The following is a 23,035-nucleotide window of genomic DNA, read 5'->3' on the forward strand; positions in this document are numbered from 1 at the left end:
GAAATTGAGCTCCCATTTGACCCAGCAATACCACTCCTGGGAATACATCCCAGAGAGGCAAAAAAGTATAGTCGAAGTGACATCTGCACTTGTTTGTTCATTGCAGCACTCTTTACAATAGCTAGAATCTGGAAAAAACCTGAGTGCCCGAGAACAGATGACTGGTTAAAGAAACTTTGGTACATCTACACAGTGGAGTACTGTGGCAGCTGTTAGAAAAGATGAAGTCATGAAATTCACATACAAATGGTACTACATGGAAAGTATCATGCTAAGCGAAATGAGTCAGAAAGAAAGGGACAGACATAGAAAGATTGCATTCATCTGGGGAACATAAAGTAACAAAATAGGAGACTACACCCAAGAATAGCCGAGATAAGTACCAGGAGAATTACTCTATGGCTTTGAGGACAGCCGCACATGCTAGGGGAAAAGACAGCTCAGATAGAGAAGGGAGCACCAAATAAAGGGTGTTGGGAGGTTCCTCTCAGGATGGGAAATTCGTGATGAGAGTAGACTATAGACTGAACAAGATTGCCACTCAGTGTCTCTTTTGCAAACCACAGCACTCAAAAGGAGAGAGATAACAAAAGGGAATGCCCTGCCACAGGGTAGGGTGGGATGAGAGGATTGGGGGGGGGGGGGGGAGGGATACTGGGACTGGTGGTGGTGGAAAAGGGGCACTGGTGGAGGGATGGGTACTCGATCATTGTATAACTGAAACCCAAGCGCAAAAATTTGTAAGTCTACAACTGTACCTCATGATGTTTCACTAATAAAAATTTAAGAAAATAAATTGAAATAAAATATACTGTCCATGTATTCATAAGCTTACTATAAATTACAAAAAGCTTGCCATTTTAACCATTTTTGAATGTGAAGGTCAAAATAATATTAAGTACTTAATAAAATATTAAATGGACTAACTTGCAGGCTATCGAATGTAGCCTGCCCACAGGGCAGAGTCTGGCAAACTCCCCGTGGTGTACCAAATATGCCAAATACCAGTAACAATGATGGGTCTCATTCTCCTAAAGAGCCTTGAATATAATCTCAGGGCTAGGATGAAAGAGACGTTACTGGGGCCTGCTCGAGGCAATTGACGAATAACAGGATGATGAATGAATGAATGAATGAATGAAAATATTAAATATATTTGCAGTGTTGTGCAAACCATCACCACCAACTATTCCAAACCTTTCCATCGCACTCCTGAGAGCATGCCTGCTGGGCACTATCTTCCTATTTCCTTCCCCCTACCCTCTCATCAGCTTTCTGTCTCTTTGTGTTCTGTCTGTCCTCTGAAACTCCTCTGACCTCTTTTACTTACTCTATTAATTTTCTTGTGAATTCTTTTTTTTTCTCGATCTTGGATGTCATGAATCAACACATAGACTTTTACCCCTTCTCTAATGTTGATGACCGTTTCTTCCTTTTTGATTACTTTAGCTAGTACTTTAAATACAGTGTTGTCTAGATGTACTGAAAGGTAGTATAGTTGTCTTGTTTCTCATTTCAGATATAAAAGAACCAAGTAAATACTTAGAAGTAGAAACTATAATTGCTGAAATTTGAAGCAGTAAGTGAATGAGAATAAGATAAGACACAGCTTAAGGGATAGTGGGGAAACAGAAAAGAGAAAGTCTAAGAACATTGCAGAGAGCTGCAGTGAGGACTGCAGGGCAGAGAAATGAGAAAGAGAAGATCAGAGCACAGAGAGAAGAGCAGCTTGAACTGGGGCATAAGCAGCAGAAGAAAGGGCTATAGCTGCACCATTGAATATGAGTCTTCCTTGGGGCTAAGCAAGTTTACCAAATGCCTAGGAGATAAATTGTTTACGTGGAGCCCGTGCCACATGGGCTTAATGCTTGACCTGCATGGGGCCTGGGTTTAGCTCTGGCACCCCTATTCCCCTGCCCCCCTTAGGTGGGGTTGAGTGCATGCTTGAATATGGTTTGCCCGGGTCCAATATCCAGTACAGTATGGTCCAGGGGGAGGAAGTTTGCCTTGCACAGGTTTGATCCCTACATCCCATATGGTCTCTCAAACCTGCCAGCAGTAAGCTCTGAGCAGTGCTGGGTTTTTTTTTTTTTTTAGTTTACTTTGATTTTTATTTTAGGCTGAGCTTATTCCCAGGCCATAAGTTTTTGCTTCTTCAGTTTTTTCTGTGATATCTTTTTCTTCAGTGCAACTTCCTCTTCAGGTTTAGGAACAATCTGTTCTTTTCCAGTAAGAATCATCTCAGTGTGGCAGGGAGAGCTCATATAGGGGTTAATTCGCCCATGAGCCCTATAAGTTCTGCAGCACATGTTGGGTGCTTTATTCACCTGGATATGCTCAATGACCAGAGAATCCACATCTAAACCCTTGAGTTCAGTATTACTTTCTGCATTTTTAAGCATGTGCAGTAAAAACTCAGCACTCTTTTTGGGACAACGACCCTGTGTCCAGCCCCACTGTTTGGCTTGGGCGCACCTGCCAATGCCACTGTTGTAACACAGGAAGGGCACACACTGTTTCTGCAGAGTGACGTCCTTCAAGTACTTAGTGGCCTTTCTGATATGCATGCCCTTGATGGTGTGAGCCGTTTCCCCAGTGTTCTTGAAGTGCACACAAAAGTTTGAGCCCTGGAACTTGCATAATTTCATCGGGTTCTTGGGGACCAAAGAGTTACGCACCATCTCGGGACCTCTGACTGCCACTTATGGGAGAGAGTGCTGGGTATTTTTGGATTTTGGCTCAGAAACAAATAAAATAGATCCAGTACAGTATGGTCCCCTGAGCCTCCCCTGAACCCAGTTTCAAGTGAGTCCTAAACATAGAGCTGAGAGTAGCCCCAAAGTACCACCATGTATGGCTTCCAAACCAATAACAATAATAATTGAATTTTAAAAATGAAAGGGGCTAGGGCGATAGTATAGTAGATAAGGTAACCAGCCCAGGTTCAATCCTCAGTATCCATATGGTCCCACAGCTAAATGGGAACACTGTAATCTGTATGACCCTTTCTGTCACAATCCTGACTACAACAAGGGGAAGAAGAAAATGAATTTAAAAACAAACAAACTGAACTTACAGTTATCAATGATATGATAGCCAAGACTGGGAAGAGGGATTTAAAGTGTGCTATCTCATGCGGAAGAGGTCAAAGATGAGAAAAAGTGTTTGTGCAGAAAAGGATTGTGAGCATTGTGGTTGCCTGATCAGCCTTCTCTTGGAAGCTCCTCATTGTCATTCAGGAAGCCATAGTTCTTTGCACTTGAGTACTGAACCTCTACCCTTGGACTTAAGTTACAGGAGCAGTTATGTAAGCTTTTAATGCTTAACTAGATTGAATGGTTGTATTTTTAACTTACAGCTGAATACATCGTAATGAATACAGCAGATGAACTCCTGCTTTCTGACCATTTGGTGAGGGAGAGCATGTGAAATAGCTGGAAAAGAAATGCTTATTTCCTTCCCATTCTCCAGGCTGGTCAAAGGAATGTTTCCAGGAGTGGGGCTGCTTTATACAGCTGGCAATTCCCAGTATGTTCATGGTGTGCATCGAGTGGTGGACCTTTGAGATCGGAACCCTACTTGCAGGTTTGTCAACAGTTCAGTGGGAAACTCATGACAGCCTACTCATCGTGGCCCACCAGAGCTTTCCTAGAAACTTAAGGTCTTCTCCTTCCTCCTCATTTTATTCAATTAATTAATTTATTTATCTTTTAGTTTGGGAGCCATACCCAACAACACTTAGGGTTCACTCCTGATGATGCTTGAGAGATCATATGGGGTGCCAGGGATTGAACCCAGGTCAGCAGCATGTATAGCAAGTGCCCTACCTTCTGTACTATCAGTCTGGCTTCTGCTTCATTTCGGCAGGTTCTCATGGAAGTTTTCAATATTGGTTTAAATTCTCAATGCACTCTAAGCATATTCAAGTGGGGTGGGGGCTTTAGGTCTACTGCCAGTCTTTCATTCATGGATTTAGAAAGGGAGGACACTTTCAGATTTGCCAAAGTGGAGTAGGATGGTGCTGGAACAATACTACAGCAGGTATGGTGGTTGCCTTGCACATGGCTGACCCAGGTTCCATCCTTGGTACCCTGAATGATTCCCCGAGCTTCGCCAGGAATGAACCCTGAGTGCAGAGCCAGGAGCCAGCCCTGAGCACCATTAGGTGACCCAAAGAAGAAGGAAGGGAGGAGAGGAGAGGGGAGGGGAGGGGAGAGGAGGGGAGGAAGGGAGGGAGGGAGGGAGGGAGGGAGGGAGGGAGGGAGGGAGGAAGGCCACAAAAACCAAAGTAGGAGAATGAAAACCCACATTTAGGTCACAGACTCTTGGTCCACGTTCAGCTCCAGCTGATATTTGCTAGATCATACCAAGTTCTTTTTGTTTTTTTTTGGTTTTTTTTTGCTTTTTTTGGGTCACACCTGGTGATGCACAGGGGTTACTCCTGGCTCTGCACTCAGCAGTTACTCCCGGCGGTGCTCAGGGGACCATATGGGATGCTGGGAATCGAACTTGGGTCAGTCGCGTGCAAGGCAAACGCCCTACCCGCTGTGCTATCTCTCCAGCCTGAGATCATACCAAGTTTTTAAGACATTTACAACATGAATAATTTGGTTCTGGATTTAAATACAATCTTTATTTCTATCAAAACTATAATAGTCGATCAAAAGTGTTCACTTAGTTATATTGCTAGTGAAGGAGGAGAAAAGACTATAGGCCAAGGGCGATAACAATTGACACTCAAATTCCTATGTCTGTGGAAACTTGAATTCCATCAGTCCTGTAGGAATTCCCGTCGCTTTCTTTCCTTTCATTTCATGCTTGACCCAAATCTCCTCGAGAATGACCTGCAATTCTAGGAAACTCATTATTTTCTACTTACAGCCTAGTGTTCTGTATTCTGGGGGAGTAGGGGCTTGTAATGACTCTGTCTCATACTTTGCTGCCTGAGTCCTTAGCAGCTCCCGGGATAAGCTGTCTGCGGTTCTCAGTGAAGATAGTGAATTCTGCTGATGTGTGGTTACACTGCTGGTAGCAAGCTTGGCTTCTCTGACATTTAGATGTGTTCTTGTTCCGTAAGAGAAATGTTTGCTTAAACTCACTTTCTAAAATGTATGTGTATTGAGTATGTGTACGTGTGTGTCATTTCAGGACTGATTAATGTCACAGAACTTGGAGCCCAGGCCATCGTTTATGAACTTGCCTCTGCAGCTTATATGGTAAGATCTTTCAAGGTAAGACTCAACCCCTTTCCTTGAACAAATGCGGTTGAGTCATAGTCATTGCATTCACTTGGCCAGGGTTGAGTACCCACCATGTTGTGTTCCAGAAAAGAAAGGACCAGATGACATGAGAGTGAGTGAGCACATATACAACAGAGAACATACTAGAACATTTTCCCGGTTTGGGAGTCGGACATACTAGACTGAAGTCCTGGCTATGCTGTTATCCTACTTTGTGACCATGGGCTTGTTACTTAACTTTTCTGAGCTTTGATTTCCTCATAAAAAATGAGAAAAACAAATACTTCCCTAGCAGGTGAAGAGTGAATATGCTAATGTCTGTCAGACACTTAGAACAGTGGCTAGCATATAAGTTGAGCAGAGAGGAGTTGCAGCTTGGGTCCATTGAGACTAAGGTGGGGATACTGTTGCCTTCTTGTGCCTTTTGGTTCAGTGGGGACAGAGATAAACAAGTAAATATATGAATTCAGTTATTACAGGTAGAGGTGGCATGCACCAAAAGAGTAAAAAAAAAGTCTGATATGATTTAAAACAGAAACTGACACTTTTTATAGAGATTGTCAGGAATGATAATCAGGAATATGTCTGGACTGGCCATGTGCTGAGAGGTGAAAGGAGAGGAGACCTAGCACAGGAGCTGGAGCCCAGGCTTCAGGAGAGAGAAGATCTCTTGGTGTGTCAGCCCGACTGGGTCCCTGCTGAGGGTTTGTGAGGAAAGAGGAGAAGGACTTGCTGCTGGCATTGCAGACACAGCTCAGAGAGCAGGCTGGGGTGAGGAGGCAGGGGAGGGGTACTGGGAGGATCTGTGGGAATCGCCTTGCCAGGCAACTCAGAGGCTTCTGGGGCAGAGTCCCGTGCTGTGGGGACAGACAACAAGACATACTCAGTGCTCGGATGTGAAAACAAGGCAGGGAATGGGAAGAGCACAAAATTACCCCAGAGTTTCCAGCTTCAACAACTGTGCAGGGTGAGTGCTCTCTCTCTCGTAGTCTGTGTAAGTATGTGTGTGTGTGTGTGTGTGCGCGCGCGCGCGTGTGTGTGTGTGTCTGTCTGTCTGTCTGTGTGTTGGGACTTCTTGTAATGCTTTTTGAATATTCAAACTATGAAAATAGTTCTCTTGTTTTGTTTTTTTCTATTTCACTTTTATTTGTTTTAGCTTATTCTTGTGTTTGGGGACCACACCTAGTCAGGTCTTCGCTGTGACTCTGTGCTCAGGGGTCATGCCTGGTGGGGCTGGGAGGACCCTGTGGGGTGCTGAGGATCTAACAGGGTGGCCATGCACAGGGAAAGTGCCTTGCCCACTGTACTGTCTCTCTGCCTGCTTCTTTTTAAAATGACCAGATCCCAGTGCTCCTCTAGTCCACGGCACCATAGGCTGTTTTGTTTCCATGTGGGATTGTTTCTGCAGGGAGAGTGTGTGCAGCATGGGCCCAGGGAGCGCTGCAGCCACTCCTGCAGACACTTAGTTCAGAGCTGCTCAGGCATTGCAGTTTGGGGGCTGGGCACTGCAGTATTGGGGGCCGTAGGGCCACCCACTGATGCTCAGGATACATGCAGTTCCGGGAATCAAACCCAATGCCTCCACAAGCCAGGCTTTCACTCCATCCTTTCATCTATTCTCTCCAGCCTGCCGTTCATGTGTGTGGAAAAAGAAAAGAATATTTTTACTGCAATTGATGTAGTCATGGGAAAAAAAGGAAATATTTTTATTCTCAAACCCCATTTAGAAGTCAGGAATGGAAGAAATTAAGGCTCATGTAGAAACAAAAAAAAATCAAGAAAAGTATGGTGGAAGCTGCTCTGAAGAGTGATTTGCAGAGGGAGTTTGGTGCTGGGGGATGCAGATGGGTGGCAAAGTGGGTCTGGGACTAGGGACTTCATGAAGTGGTGAGCAGTGACAGATTTCAGAGGTGTTGATGCTTGAGGCAGGCTGTGCTTCTGTCCAGAGTGGGCTGTTGGTGATGAGGATATACTCCAGCGAGGAGTTGCGTTTTTTTTTTTTCCCGCTTCTTGCTTGAGCTTTTGAGAGGCTTGTGGCAAACAGCATCTGCCCAGAAACTCTTCTTTTGTTTTTGAACCACACCGAGCATAGAATTAATAGGGGACTACTCCTGGTTCTCAGGGGTGACTGCGATGAGGGGTGACTGTGATATGAGGGATTAAGTGATTCTACCTTTTCTTCAGATCATTTTTTATACCTTTTCTTTTACTACCTTAATAAATTTTTTTAATTACAAAGTTGTTCATCATTGGGTTTAAGCCATACTATTTTCCAATTCCCATCCTTTCACCCGTGTACATTTTCTGCCACCAGTGTCCTCAGTTTCCCTTCATCCCCCACTCTAGCAGACACCTCTATGACAGATACTTTTCTTCTCCTCTCTCTTTTTCCTTTTAGGCACTGTGGTTTGCAATACTATTACTGAAAGGCTATCGTGCTTATAAATTTGCTTCCTCACAGCACTCAGTCTTTTGATGATCCACAGTGATCATTTCTAATTATCAGTGGACCCTTCTCTGTCTTAACTGATCCTCCCCCCAACACACATGCACTTGTGGCAAGTTTCCCCCCGTGGACTAGTCCTCCTAGTCTTCATTTCTAATGTCTTTGGGTATTATTCTTCTATTTTTTTTGTAGGAGTACTGCTATTTATTCAGCCAGATTAGCTGATTGAATTGGGCATGAACTCCACCTTAATTTTTTTAATTTTTTTCTTTTTATATTTATTTATTGAATCACTGTGGGAAAAGTTACTAGGCTTTCAGGTTTAAGTCTTGGTCATACAATGATCAAACACCTTTCCTTTCACCAGTACTCATTTTTCACCACCAAGAACCCCAGTATACCCCCCCCTCCCACCCCTCCGAATGTCTGTGAGGCAGATGATTTCTACTTAACTCTTCTCTACATTGATTACATTCATTATTTCGACAAGAGATGCACCATTATTGTTTAGAATTTCCCCCTAAACAATCAGAATTGCTGAAAGGGCATTATGAAATGTTTTGTTTTCTATAGCTGGTTATGAGAATCATATAATGTCACGCAGCCACGATTTTGGATTTCTGCAAAGAGCGAAATAATTACAAGATTGGTTTCTGTGTGTCTGGTGTTATGGCAGTGCCGGAGAGCCGCTCATGGGGGTAACTCGTGACCTTGGTAGGGCGTGAAGGACGTGCCGGTACCGCCCCCTTCCCATGAGACTGCAGTTGCTCCTTCACCGCCGGCTCATACCTGGCTTTCCTGTAAGCTCTGAGGCGGCGGCCACCTTGCTGCCAGGGAGAAAAAGGCAGAAGGGAGCAACACCCTTTCCCTCCTGGGGACGCATGGCGCCGTAGTTTAATGCATGGTTCATTCACTTTTCTTCTGAAAGCTGCTGGGCTCTAGACTAAGTCCTTTTCCCTCTGGAGCCATGGCCATGCCAGAGAGCCGCTTGTGGGGGGTCAACTCATGACCTTGGTAAGGCGTGAAGGACGAGCCGGTACTGTCCCCCTTCCCATGAGACTGCAGTTGCCCCTTCACCGCCGGTTCATACCTGGCTTTCCAATAAGCCCTGAGGTGGTGGCTACCTTGCTGTCAGGGGGGAACAAGGCGGAAGGGAGCAACACCCTTTCCCTCCTGGGGAGGCATGGCGCCGTAGTTTAATGCATGGTCCATTCACTTTTCTGCCACGAGCTGCCAGGTTCTGGATTAAGTCCTTTTGCCTCTGGAGCCATGGCCATGCCAGAGAGCCGCTTGTGGGGGGTCAACTCATGACCTCGGTAAGGCGTGAAGGATGAGCTGGTACTGCCCTTCTTCTCATGAGACTGCAGTTGCCCCGTCACCACCAGCTCATACCTGGCTCTCCAATAAGCTCTGAGCCGGCGACCACCTTGTATGCAGTCCAGATGCATTTCTGCCAAAAGCCGCTGGGTTTCAAGATTTGTTTCTGAGTCTCCGGTATCATGGCTATTAATCAGCTTCATCAGGAGCCAGAGAGGCCGTTTGTAGGTGGCGACTGGGGGTCTTGTTGGGATGGGGAGAAAGAGTCGGATCCACCCCCATGTGGTGAGGCCCAGTGTGTCTCGTCACTTAGGCCCAAACTTGACTATCTAGTGGCCTCTGGAGGATGGTGGTCACCAGGCCACCGGGGAAACAGGCCAAGGCACGAAACCTATTCCCTCCTGGAATGGCCCAGCGCCAGCAACATACTGCAGGAAGAGGACACATTTCTGCCAAAAGCCTTTGGGTTCCGAGATTCGTTTCTGAGACTGTGGGATCATGGCCATCAAGCAGTTCGATCAGAAACCAGAGGGCCATGCCTCCAATTATATAGCTGAGCCGGAGGTAGTTTGTGGATGTGTCTCCCACATACCTAACTTTTGGCTGTTTACTTTCTTCGTAAACTTCGCCCCAAGTTTTTGGGGTCTGGCCAAAGGCACAGCAGCAATTTTGGGGTATCTAAAAGTCTGACATTGCCATCAGGCTGATGATGCACTCACCTCACAGGTACAGACTGACCTGCTGGCGGCACCATACCCCCTTCTTCTATGTTTTTTTTAAAAAATATTTTTTAATTATTCATGATTGGCATATAATGTTCCAACATCAATTTCTTTACCACTGTTTTTTTATATCCTGCAGTTGAGTGTGATTATTCTATGTCTGTCTCTATCCCTCTGACTCATTTTGCTCAGCTTGATGCTTCCATGTCCCTCCATGTATAAGCAAATTTCCTGACTTCATTTTTCCTGACAGCTGCATAGTATTCCATTATGTAGATGTACCATAGTTTCTTTAGCTAATCTCTGTTCTCAGGCTGGTTCCAGATTCTGGCTATTGTAAATAGGTTTGCAATGAACATAGAAGTTCAGATGCTTTTTGGACCCTAAGGGTATGTTCCCAGAAGTGGTATTGCCACATAGTTTTTTTGAGAAATGTCCATATTGTTTTCGAAAAAGACTAGACCAGTCAGCATTTCCCACCAGCAATGAATGAGAGTCCCTTTCTCCCCAAATATTCACTATCCCTGGTTCACTGGTTGCTCTTGTTTTTTTTTTCCCCCCCACAGGAGTATCACAGGGGATACTCCTGGCTCATTCACTCAGGAATTACTCCTAGCAGTGCTCAGTGGACCATATGGGATTCTGGTAATTGAACCCAGGTTGGCCTCATGCAAAATGCCCTATCCACTGTGCTGCCACTCCAGCCCCACTCTTGTTCTTTTTGATGTGTGCCAGTCTCTGTGGTGTGAGATAATACCTCATTGTTGTTTTGATTGCAGCTCCCTGATGATTAGTGATGTAGAATATTTTTTCATATGCTTTTTGGCCATTTATATTTCTTCTTTGAGGAAGTTTTTCTTCATCCCCTCCCCCCCTTTTTTTGATGGGATTGGATGTCTTTTTATTGTAAAGTTTGACCTTATATATATCTTTGATATTAACTCCTTATCAGATAGGTGTAGATAAATATTTTTTCATATTCTATGGGCTGTCTTTGTATCCCACTCATTGTTTCTTTTGAGATGCATAAGCTTCTTAGTTTACTGTAGTCCCATTTGTTTATTTCTGCTTCTACTTGCATGGTCAGTGGTGTTCCATCCTGAAGATGACTTTACCTTTAATGTCATGGAAGGTTCTGCCTACATTTTCCTCTGTGCACCTTATGGAATCAGATTTGGTCTGATATTAAAGTATTTTTTTATGTAGGTGTACTGCTATTTATTCAGCCACTGATTAGCTGATTAAATTGGGCATGAACTCCACCTTAATTTTTTTTTCATTTTTTATACTTTTATTTATTGAATCATAATGAGAGCAGTTACAAACCTTTCAGGTTTAAGTCTTGGTCATACAATGAAACACCCGTACCTTCACCAGTGCTCATTCTCCACCACCAAAACCCCCAGTATACCCCCATTTCACACCCTCCTCTACCTGTGGGGTAGATGATTTCCACATTACTCTCTCTCTACTTTGATTACATTCAATATTTCAATACCAGACCCACCATTATTATTTGGGATTTTACCCCAACACTTGGGCTGGAGCAGTGGCACAGCAGGTAGGCCATTTGACTTGCATGCAGCCAACATGGCCGACCTGAGTTTGATTCCTCCACCCCTCTCGGAGAGCCCGGCAAGCTACTGAGAGTATCTCACCGGCACGGCAAAGCCTGGCAAGCTCCCTGTGGCGTATCCAATATGCCAAACACAGTAACAAGTCTCACAATGTTTCTGGGCCCGCTAGAGCAAATCGATGAACAACAGGAGGACAGTGACAGTGACAGTGACCCCAACACTCAGATCTGCTGAAAAGGCAACAGTAGACAATTTGTTTTCTTTTGCTGGTTATGAATAACATGATGTCGCGTGGCTGCAGTAGTGGACATACAATTTTGAAATTCTGAAATTTTAACACTTAAATCTGGAGGGATTTCTGCCAAAACTTGCTGGGTTCCAAGATTTGTTCCTGGGTCTCTGGGATCACGGCCATTAAGCAGCTTGATTAGGAGCCAGAAAGACCGTTCATGGGTGGCAACTCGGGGTCTCATTGGGGCAGGGAGGAAAAGGCCAGCTCCACCATCATCCCATGAGGCCCCAAGTGTCTCGTCACTGAGGGCCCAAACCTGACTGCCCAGTGGCCTCTGGAGGATGGCAGTCACCGAGCCGCCTAGGAGGAGCAGACGGAGGGACAGCACCCTTTTCCCCCTAGGGTGGCCTGGCAACAGTAACCTACTGCGGGGTCTGGACGCATTTCTGCCAAAAGCTGTTGGGTTTCTAGATTTGTTTCTGAGTCTCAGGGATTATGGCCATTAAGCAGCTTGATCAGGAGCCAGAGAGGCCATTCGTGGGCAGCGATTCAGGGTCTCATTGGGGTGGGGAGTAAAGGGCTGGCTCCACCCCATCCCATAAGGCACCATGTGTCTCGTCACTGTGGGCCCAAAACTGACTGTCCAGTGGCCTCTGGAGGTTGATGGCCACCGGGCCACCAGGGGGAACAGGCCAAGGCACGAAACCTATTCCCATATGGGGTGGCCCAGCACCAGCATCCTACTGCAGGGACTGGACGCATTTCTGCCAAAAGCCTTTGAGTTTTGAGATTTGTTTCTGAGTCTCTGGGATCAGGGCCATTAAGCAGTTTGATCAGAGAGGCCATGCCTTCAATTATATAGCTGAGCCGGAGGTGGTTTGTAGGTGTAAAGGTAAAGCTAAAGGCCCTCCCGTTGATCGTCGATTTGCTCGAGCGGGCCCAGTAACGTCTCCATTGGAGACTTTGTTGTTACTGTGTCTGGCGTACCGAATACTCTCGGTAGCTTGCCGGGCTCTCCGAGAGGGGCGGAGGAATCGAACTCGGGTCGGCCATGTTGGCCACTTGTAAGGCGAACGCCCTACCCGCTGTGCTGTTTTTAAAAGTGTAGTATCTCCCACATACCTAACCTTTGACTGTTTACTTTCTTGGTAAACTTTGCCCCAAGATTTTGGTGTCTGGCCATAGGCACAGCAGCAATTTTGGGGTATCTGAAAGTCTGAAGGCACCATCAGGCTGCTGATGCACTCGCCTCACAGGTACAGATTGACCTGCTGGCGGCATCATACCCCCATGATATTAAAGTCTTTAATCTATTTTGATTTGACTTTTGTCCACCACAGGTTCTACAACAGCTAGAGCCCCTGGGACCATGTTCTGCCCATGTGTCAGGCACTCACGACCTCACACTTGCTAGGCAGGTGCATTAGCCACTGAGTTCTCCCCGAGCCCTGAATTCTGACATTTTAGGGTGAATAACCAAAAATAGAAATAGAATATCTTTCCAATCCAGTAGCATGGACAAAAAGGAAATTTATAAAACACCATCAGATGCCAGAAATATGGGACAGTGAGTGGGCACTAGCATCGCATGCGGCCAAACCAGGTTCGATCCCTGGTACACATATGTTCCCCAGAACCCATCCAGAGGTGATCCTGGAGTGCAGAGCAGGAATAAGCCCTAAGCACTGCCAGGTGTGATTCTAAAACAAAATAGAACAAAACACCTCCAAGAGAACAACAACAAAATATCTCGAATTAGGGGTGGACAGAGAGTAGAGTGGGTAAGATGCTTGCCTTGCAGGCATCCAACACAGTTCTGATCCCCGGCACCACATATGTTTCCCCAAGCACAGAACCAGGAGTAAGCCCTGAGCACTGCTGAGTGTGGCCAAAACAAAACAAACCAGTAAATAAATAAAGGGGTCAGAGCAATAGTACAGCAAGTAGGTGCTTACCCTGCGTGCAGCCAGCCCGGGTTCAACCCCTTGTCCCCCGTATGGATCTCCTAGCCCACAAGGATCTCTGAGTGCAGAGTTAAGAGTAAGCCCTGAACACATCTGCATGTGGCTTAAAAAAAATAACAAAAGTATACTCGAATTATATTGGACTCATCCTTTCCCATCTTTAAAAAAATTTTTTATTATAGTTTAATCAGATTTTAGTAAGTTTTAAACTTTATGGTTCTGATGTACAGTCACTGCACCTTCACCACCACCAACTGTCCAAGGGCCCCCCTGCCCTTCTGCCCCCTCCACCAACTCCTCCCCTGCTTGGTGACCTGAGTTGTGCTCATAGCCAGAGTTTGTCGTTCTTGAATAAAACCTAGTTCCCAGTTCCATTCTCTACTTTACAGCCGACTGAGATCACCTAGTATCTGTTCTTCTCCCTCTGCCTTATGTCACTTAATTTGGTGCCCTCCATTTCACCCAAGTTATACAAAACTGTATCAAGTCTTTTTATTCACCTTACTTTGTCACATTTGTCAGTTGTTTTTCTTTCACTTAATATTATCACAGCATTTTTTCCATTTGTTAAAGGCCCTTCCTTAAAAAAACCTGATAACTGGACTGGAGATGTGTCTAACCCAGGTTCAATACCGGCACCCATATGGAGCTCCGTGCCTGCCAGGAGTAAGCCCTGAGAATCGCTGGGGTGGCCCTCCTGAAGGAAACCTAATACACTTGTGTATAGTCAGTACTTATTATAACTGACTTCTTGCTTGCTTGCTTGCATGCTTCCTTCCTTCCTTTTTTTTTTATTAAAGAACTGTTATTTACAAAGTTATTTCTTGAGCTTTAGGCATATAATGTTGCAGCACCAATCCCTAAATCAATCAGCTTCCTTCCACCAATGTTCCCATATTCCCGCTCCACCCCAACTCCCAACTTGCTTTCTTTCCTCTTGTTTTTTGGGCCACAGACAGCTGTGATCAAGGCTTACTCCTGACTTTGCGCTCAGGAATTACTCCTAATGGTGCTGGGGATTGAATCCAGGGCAGGCGCCTTACCTGCAAATTGTCTGTCCAGCCCCACTCTCCTTGCTTGGCTTTCCTCCAGTCGCTGTTCAGGAGGCCTGGGGTCTCCACTGGGCTGCCAGTTCACTGCAAGGGCCCGAGGATGCTCTGCAGCTTGACATAGTTCTGAGCATGGAGTCAGGACAGGACGGTGGAGCCCAGGAGCAGACAGCACTTTCCTCCGAGTACAGGGAAAAACTGAGGTATGAAGGGGATAACTCAGAAGTCTAGATGTTTTCAGGCCCTGCTGTGCAGGGCTGCACCCTTCAGTGCCCTGGGGACCATGTGGTGCCAGAGATAGAACCTGGTATGAGTCTGTGCTCATCTCATTTGCCTGCAGATGTGGTGAAACATTTGAGTCTCACTTATGCTTCAGGCAGGCATCACTGAAGACCTTTTAGAGAGAGTGACAGAATCTTCATTGAAACCCCATGGAAGGTATTAACTGCTATTTCCCACATCTTTATACACAAAGAAACAGGGTCCAAAGAGATCATTTGTCCAAATCAAGGAAGTGACTGACTAGGATTTGGTTTCAGTTACATCACTGTTTTCAGTTTGTGAAGGGTAAAAAAACCATTTGAATTGTGTTTTATATAGAACTTGTCTGAAAAGTCTAGAAACTAGTTACCATCATCAATATGACTTTTCTCTCCCTTTGCCCCCCTCCCTCCATTTTGCAGTTGTTTTGCTGTCTGGGTGTTGAACACTTGGTTGTAGTATACTGTGGGGGGTGAGATTGGGGGATGTCACACTTGTGGCTCTGAGCACCATGTCACAGCACTTAGCCATGGCGGGCAGTGCTGGGGATGCAACTCAAGGCCTCTGGTGTACATGCTTGCTGCCCTTCGGCCAAGCCCTCTGGCCCCTAATGTGATATTGCAAACGCTGGTGAGTATTGTTTGCAAATTTAGTGATGGTCTTGCGTCAGTGTGGAAGGAAATGCCACTCCAGTCTCTACTGACCCTCACCCTACTCCCTGCCAAGACCTTTATGCATAAAAGGTGAATCATGTTTCTCTGGCTTTCATGGTGGTCAGCATTATTCTGCTTCTGTTCAGGACATGACCGAGGTGGCACAGCTTCCTTCTCTTTGTCCTTTTGCCTTTTGATGGAAGTGGCATATACCCTCACTGCAACTGAGTCACCCAGAGAGCAAGACCTTGGTCTGAATCCATCTTCCTCTCAAATGCCTCAGGGCTCTTTGATCCTTACATTGTTTCTTCTGATTTAATTTTTTTTTCCGTATGTCCAAATTGTCCCCAGGAATAAAGCCAATAGATTCTCTCATCCATTTCTTCTTAGATTTTTTTAAAAAAAGAAATTTATTTCTTTATTTGCTTTTTGGGTGACACCCAGTGATGCACAGGGGTTACTCCTGGCTTTGCAATCAATAATTACTCCTGGCGGTGCTCGGGGGACCATATGGGATGCTGGGAATCAAACCCAGATTGGCTGCATGCAAGGCAAATGTCCTATCCACTGTACTATTGCTCCAGTCCCTAAGAAAGAAATTTTGAAGTATTGAGTCAAAGATTTTGCTCCCTATGGTTATATGGAGGCATGGGGCTGGAGTGATAGTATGCAGAGGAGGTAGGGTGCGTGCCTTGCACGTGGCCAAATTTGGGTTCAATCCCTGGCACCACATTTCGTCTTCCGAGCCCTGCCAGAAGTGATACCTGAGCACAGAGCCAGAAGTCATCCTTGAGCAACTGCCAGATGTGACCCAGAAAGCAAATAAAACAAGATTAGGCTCACATTAGTCATTCTGAATGCCAGGAGAGCATTAAGCAACACCTTCAAAAATAATTGCTTTGGGTAGATAAAGGACCAAACATGATAGCCTCTCAGTATCTAAATATTGCAAACCATAATGGCCAAAAGTAGAGAGAAAGTATAGGGGAAATTGAGGCAGGGAGTGGGTTGTGATGGTGGGGGAAGGGGGCTTGTAGGGATACAGGGGACATTGGTGATGGAAAATGTGCACTGGTGAAGGGATGGGTGTTCAATCTTTGTATGACTGAAACATGAAAGCTTTATAACTGGATCTCACAGTCGTTCAATAAAAAATTTATTTGTACATATATAAAATAATTGCTTTGAGCCTAGATTTCTATAGTCAGCCAAATTAAAAATAGGCAAGGGAAAAATAGAGACTTTTGAATGTGCATACCTCATGGTTTACTTCCATATAATCTGTTTTGTTTTATTTTGTTCGGGACTACATTTCAGGGCTCACTTCTGGCAGGGCTTGGGGGACCATATGGGGTGCCAAGTATGTGCAAGCAAAGTAATGACTTATCCGCTGTATTACATCTCTGGCCCAGTGTGACTCTGATCTTAATCTGGTTCTTTTCCCTTTATAGAAACCTGTTTCTCTCTTTCTCTCTCTCTCTCTCTCTCTCTCTCTCTCTCTCTCTCTCTCTCTCTCTCGCTCTCTCTCTCTCTCTCTCGCTCTCTCTTCTTTCTCTGCCTGGGATATATGGCTCAGTAGCAGAGCTCAGATCTCCTGGAATTGACTTTTGGCATTGTTAAAAAAAATTACCCAGTAACAGTGAAATGACAAAGATTTATTTTTTCATAAAATTTCACAAGGGTGTGTATTTCTGGGGTGCTGTTTTACTCCTATGACTAGCATTTGATTTACTCTAAGAGTTTTATTTTTCCCAACTCAGGGGTGGGGGGTACCCTATATACTTTTTTCCCCTGTATACTAAATTTCCTGTAAGTAGAAGCTGTCCTCCTAGATTGATCTTGCTTTTTAACCTCTTTTCATTAAAATTAAAAACACCTGTTTGTGGGCACAGGGGCATAGCTCAAAGCCATAAGCACAGATGTTGCTTACTGGAGACCCAGGTTCAGTCCTCAGCACCACATGGTCCCCTGAGCACTTCTGGCAGTCACCCTCAAGCTCCAGGCTGGGAGTTGCTGGGAACACCTCGAAGTGTGACTCCAAAATGAACTCTCAAATCAACGTGTTTTTTTGTTATTAAATCTTATTAGTTTTGTTTTTGGGCTTTCCTATGGGAGTCACTCCAGCAGTGCTCAGGGGGCCATCAGCGCTCCACCCAGCAGTGCTGGGCACATGTGTGGTAACAAAGCCTCACATGTGCTAAGCATGTGCTCATCTCCCTGATTGGTCTTGGTTTCTTGGTTGTGTGTTTGGCGGGGGAGGCGGTTACAGTTGATTATTCACAGGGCTTACTCCAGGCTCTGCACTCAGATCATACCTGGGCTTGGGGGACCATATGGGTGTCAGGAACGAACCTGGGTTAGCCACAGCCAAGGCAGGTGCCTACCTCTTTATAGGAATCTGGATTTATACTGGATTACCATTTATTTATTTATTTATCTTTTTGGGTCACACTTGGCGATACACAGGGGTTACTCCTGGTGGTTCTCAGGGGGGGCCATATGGGATGCCAGGGATTGAACCCAGGTTGGCCGCGTGCAAGGCAAATGCCCTACCTGCTGTGCTAACGATCCAGCCCTTGGATTACCTTTTAAATAGCTCTGAAGATACTAAGTTGAACATTCAAATAATTCCCCCTCCCCCCCTCTTCCTCAGAGCATCTGTTTCCTCTGAGATTGGTGGTTATTTTTGATTTGTTTTTCTTGATCATTTGTGGGGATGAGCTCTTTGATGTTCCCTCCAAATCAGGTGGTCCATAGCAGCCCATTTGCACTCAGGAATGAGCACGCTGGTTTCCCACATGAGTTTCTGGCATGGCTTTCCTTTCTTTATAATGAGAGATTTTTATTTCCCCAGCAGACTTCATCCCCTCAAAGGGGAAGGAGCAGCAGGGACTGAGTGCAAAGGTGCGACCTGTGAAGGAGCGTGCTGGTTTCTCCCTCTTCCCTCTCTTTGTTGCTGTCTCAGTGACTGGGTCACACACACCTGGCTGCAGAGACCCACATTCTGGTGATTGCTCAGTGGCAAAAACTACCTGCTTTGCAATCAATCCCTGTGACCTGTCAGCCAGTACTCACCTCCTGTGTCCCACTCACTCCCCCAAGATATAAGAAGTGGTCATCCTGAGGTGCTCACCCTGCAAGGGTCTCTCACTTTACTTCTGTAATGTAGCCCCGTCTTTCTGTGTTCAGCAATGCAAGAGGAATTTTCCAGGACTGGGCTGAGACCATGCTGCTTATGGCTCTACAGTGGGCCTCCCAGTTCTGCTCACTGAGTCACTGGGGCCTCTGGCCTCTCCGGGCTGCTGGGGTCTCGTGGATCAGAGCTGGTCTGGACTGCGCCTCCTGGTGGCTCAGCCTCCGGCCAGGACTCTTGCTCCTCTCTCTGGAGCCAGTCTCTCTCTTACTGCCAGTGCTCACAGTTGCTTCTCTGTTATCATCAGGATTGGAACTTGACAGGCATTTGGACAGGGAAGGGTGTTCAGTATCTGAGACAGGTTGAACTGAACCCTGAATTCTATGCATTTGGGCACACAAGACTTACCTTTTTTTATATTGTCAAGTCATTGTCAAATATGTACACATGTTTGAAATGAGGGGGTTCAGGTCACTCCCAACTGTGCTTAGGCTTAACTCCTGGCTCTGTGCTCAGAGAACACTCCTGGCAGTGTTCGGAGAATCATAATGCAGTGCTGGGATCAAACTGGAATTGACCAGGTGCAAGGCATACATTGTTTTGCTAACTCAACTTAGTGTAGTTCTGAAAACAACAAGAAACCAGAAGGCTCTTATTGCTTAGAGTGGGAATGAGAATGAGAAGCTAAAGGAGACGTGAGAGTTATTTAATGCATATATGAGGAGAGTCGCAGATACAGTACCGGGGTAAGGCACTTACCTTGCATGAGGCCTGCCCTGGTTGGCTCCTCCTCACCATATGGTCTCTGGAATATCGGTGAGGGTAGCCTGGAGCCTTTGAACAATGTTGGGGTGACCTGCAGTGCCCAGAAGGCACCACGTTCTTGTATCCTTGCATTGAATACATGCCTATTTAGCCACGAATTGCCAGGAGATGCCTCAGAGGCTCCTGAGCATTTTTAGGAGACATCCCCCTCAAAAGATATGAGATATGAGAGCGAAAAACCACAGTTTTATACAATTTATGTTACCCAAATAATCCCTGAGGCCAACACTGTCTCACAGAATAATAAAGGGTTATAAGGATGGCCCAGGGTTTGAATAATGATCTATTGATGATTATAGTTTCTGACTTCTATATCTGATGGTTAAAATGTTCAAATTGGCATTTGAAGAGATATATGTCAAAATATCGGTAATTAAATATGTGGGATGTTGGAATTTCATCAATGTTTATTAAGGTTTTGTAATTGATGGTTAGAATGTTTGGTTTGGCAGTTAAAGGAATATATTTTAGTGTATTGGGTAATTTTATATATGGAATGTTGAATTCCATTCATGTTTATTGAGTTTCTATGTCGTGCCAGGCTTTGTTCTAAGTGCTTCTTCACAGTTCACTTAAGTTTTTCAAATTACATACCGTCACAGTGTTAATGTGTCAAATGTAGTTAGGTTGAACTGAGTCTTGATTATGTATGTTTAGCCAGTTAAAGAGATGCCTTGCCCTCAAATCATCATTAAGAAGTTCTGTTCTGACCCATGGTACAGGTAGTAATTTTGGAAGCCGTTTATATTTCTTAGTAGTAAAGAAGTTGCATTTCACGCCAGCAAAGCTGAGCAGTTTACTCTGTCACACAGCTCGTGTGTGATAGACCCACATCTAGAACCCTCATATCTGACTCTCAGGCACCCTCGGGCATGGTCATTCTTATTTCTTGGGATTTGTGATTGTTTCTTCTTAGGTGCCTTTTGGCCTTGGTGTGGCAGCCAGTGTCCGAGTGGGCAATGCCCTGGGGGCAGGAGATGCTGAGCAGGCCCGTCACTCCTGCGTCACTGTCCTGCTGTGTGCTGGTGAGTGAAACACTTCAGCTGATGCTGATGCTGATGCTGTCTTGTTTAGTACCATCTAATACTTTATGCTTTTAGGGTCAGGAGATGGCCCAAGGGACTGTGGCACATGCTTTGCATGTGAGCATCCTGGGTTTCCACATGGTCCCCAAGCACCAAGCCAGGAGTAACCTGCAAACACCAGAGGGTGAGACCTTCCCAAAAAACGAACAAGAAAACTAAAAATGTACATATCAGAATTTCTTAGCAACTGACATATATAAACTCAACTGAAATGCTTATTTTTTAGGCTTCTTTTATTCCCCAGTCTATTTAGTAATATAAAGCAATGCATCATATTTCACTTGGGACTGTTGAAATCATTCCAAAGCCATTTGTCTTCATATGCTTTCTTACTTTTTGTTTTTGTTTGGTTTGGTTTTGGTTTTGGTTTTTGGGTCACAACCAGCAATGTTCAGAAGTTATTCCTGACTTTGCACTTAGGAATTATTCCTGGCAGTGCTCAGGGGACCATATGGGAGTCGAACTCAGGTTGACCACATGCAAGGCAAGCTCCCTACCAACTGTACTATCCTTCTAGTCATTACTGCCTTACTTTTTTGACCAAAGACTTCTTTGGGGAAAAGGGGGTGAGGAATGGACACACCCGATGGTGCTCAGGGCTTATTCATGGCTCTGTGCTCAGGAATTACTCCTGGTGTTGCTCAGGCCATATGGGGTGCTGGGGATTGAACCCAGGTCTCATGCAAGCCAAACACCCTACCCACTGTACTGTTGCCTCAGCTCCTGACCAAAGACTTTTGACTGGTTCCCCATGTTCCTGTGTTCCTGGACCATAGCTCGGTTTGGCAGTTTTCATGTTCTTTTTTCTTTTTTTTTTTTAATTTATTGAATCAGCATGAGAATAGTTACAAAGTTTTCATGTTTGAGTCTCAGTCATACAATGATCGAACACCCATCCCTTCGCCGGTGCACATTTTCCACCACCAACAACCCTAGTGTACCCCATCTCACCCCTCCCCCGCCTGTGTGACAAATAATTTCCACATTACTCTCTCTCTACTTTGATTGCATTCAATATTTCAACACCAGTCCCAACATTATTATTTGGATTTTCCCCCAACACTCAGACCTGCTGAAGAGGCAACATTAGACAATTTGTTTTGTATTGCTGGTTATGAATAGCATATAATGTTACATGGCTACACGCAGCCGTGCGATCTTGGAATTCTAAAATTTTAATAATTAGGTCTGGAGAGATTTCTACAAGAGCCACTCGGTTCCAAGATTCGTTTGTGTGTCTCTGGGATTGTGACCATTAAGGAGCTTAATATGTAACCAGGGACCATTCATGGGCAGCATCTCAGGGTCCCATCAAGGTGGGGGAGGAGAAGGACCGACTCCTCCCCTACCCCATGAGGCCTGGCGTGTATTGTCACTGCTGGCCCTGTACCTGGATTTTCCAATGAGTTTTGGAAGGGAACAGGTGGAGGGGCAGCACCCGCTCCCATCTGGAGTGGCCCAGTGAAGGTGGCCTAATGCAAAGTCCGGAGGCATTTCTGTCAAGAGCCACTCAGTTCTGAGATTCGTTTGTGTGTCCAGTTTTCATGTTCTTCAGTGCAAGCTGCTGGACTCTTGTTGGTTCCTGATTGTGTTGACTCAATGAGCATCTTTTCTAAAGGAGTCAGAATCATCGGGTCTTAGTCATCCTTTTTTTCATAGGCAAAAGGAAGAAAGACTATTAAAATTAATTTCTTTTTTATTAGATTTTTTTTTCATATCTTTGGGCCATACCTTGAGCAGTGCTCAAGATTTACTCCTTGCTCTGTACTCAGGGATCATACCTAGTAGGGTTCCAGGGACCAAAGGGGGTGCTGGAGATGGAAGAAGGGTCTGCTGCATGCAAGACAAGCACACTAACTACTATACTATCTTTCTGGCCCCAATTATGTTTCTTAAATCATTGGCACAAATGTATTATGGGAAGTCAATACTAAGATTAATCACATTGAAGAAATTTCACTTCTGGTTGTTTCTTTATCTTTTCCAGCTTTGTGTGGACTTGTAGTGGGTGTTTTGTTTGCAATACTGAAGGATGTGGTTGGCTATATATTCACCAGTGACAAGTATGTATCATAGAGAAAAAGGTGTTTTTGTTTGTTTTGCTCTTTTTCTGTGACAAAGATCAAAGTACATGAGTCATGCTCTCTATTCTTCACTATACTTTTCTGATCCCGAAAGGCACGTAACATTTTGCCTTTTGAGAGGGTTGGGGCAGAGGCAGGGAATGGTGTGCTCTCCTGGCATTCCCAGCTAGAGCTTTAAGTGAAGGCCCAAGGATGAAGTGCTGTGAGGGTTCTGCAGTGCCAGTGTTACCTGGGCTTACCCCAGTGGGATTTAGGAATCTGCAGGGCTGCACTGGCTGGGATGAATCACGCTTCATATGCTAGTCACTGTCACTGTCACTGTCCTCCTGTTGTTCATCGATTTGCTCAAGCGGGCCCAGTAATGTCTCCATTACGAGACTTGTTGTTACTGTGTTTGGCATATCAAATACGTCATGGGTAGCTTGCCAGGCTTTGCCATGTAGACGA

The 23,035-nt window shown here is 45.2% G+C and overlaps 2 protein-coding genes across 2 annotated transcripts in view; one reads left to right on the forward strand and one right to left on the reverse strand.

The window, feature by feature from the left end:
- The window catches only part of LOC130044432 (multidrug and toxin extrusion protein 2-like), a 57,595-nt gene that overhangs the window by 24,596 nt on the left and 9,964 nt on the right, over window positions 1-23,035 (forward strand). Inside the window, exons 9-12 of the mRNA XM_056137161.1 lie at window positions 3,472-3,585; window positions 5,149-5,216; window positions 20,336-20,444; window positions 22,492-22,567. Of these exons, the coding sequence (XP_055993136.1) occupies window positions 3,472-3,585; window positions 5,149-5,216; window positions 20,336-20,444; window positions 22,492-22,567 (367 nt within the window). The remainder of the gene's footprint in view (window positions 1-3,471; window positions 3,586-5,148; window positions 5,217-20,335; window positions 20,445-22,491; window positions 22,568-23,035) is intronic.
- On the reverse strand, window positions 2,112-2,681 carry LOC130044226 (60S ribosomal protein L17-like). Its single transcript, XM_056136883.1, has one exon. It carries the CDS (start codon window positions 2,679-2,681, stop codon window positions 2,127-2,129), a length of 555 nt encoding a protein of 184 aa, XP_055992858.1. The 3' UTR covers window positions 2,112-2,126.

The sequence above is a fragment of the Sorex fumeus genome, unplaced genomic scaffold, assembly GCF_029834395.1.
Source record: "Sorex fumeus unplaced genomic scaffold, SorFum_2.1 ptg000122l, whole genome shotgun sequence".
Taxonomy (NCBI): domain Eukaryota; kingdom Metazoa; phylum Chordata; class Mammalia; order Eulipotyphla; family Soricidae; genus Sorex; species Sorex fumeus.

Bases quoted from the DNA above. Each gene is read 5' to 3' on its own strand.
- LOC130044226 (XM_056136883.1), bottom strand. From the start codon at position 2,681: ATGGTGCGTAACTCTTTGGTCCCCAAGAACCCGATGAAATTATGCAAG.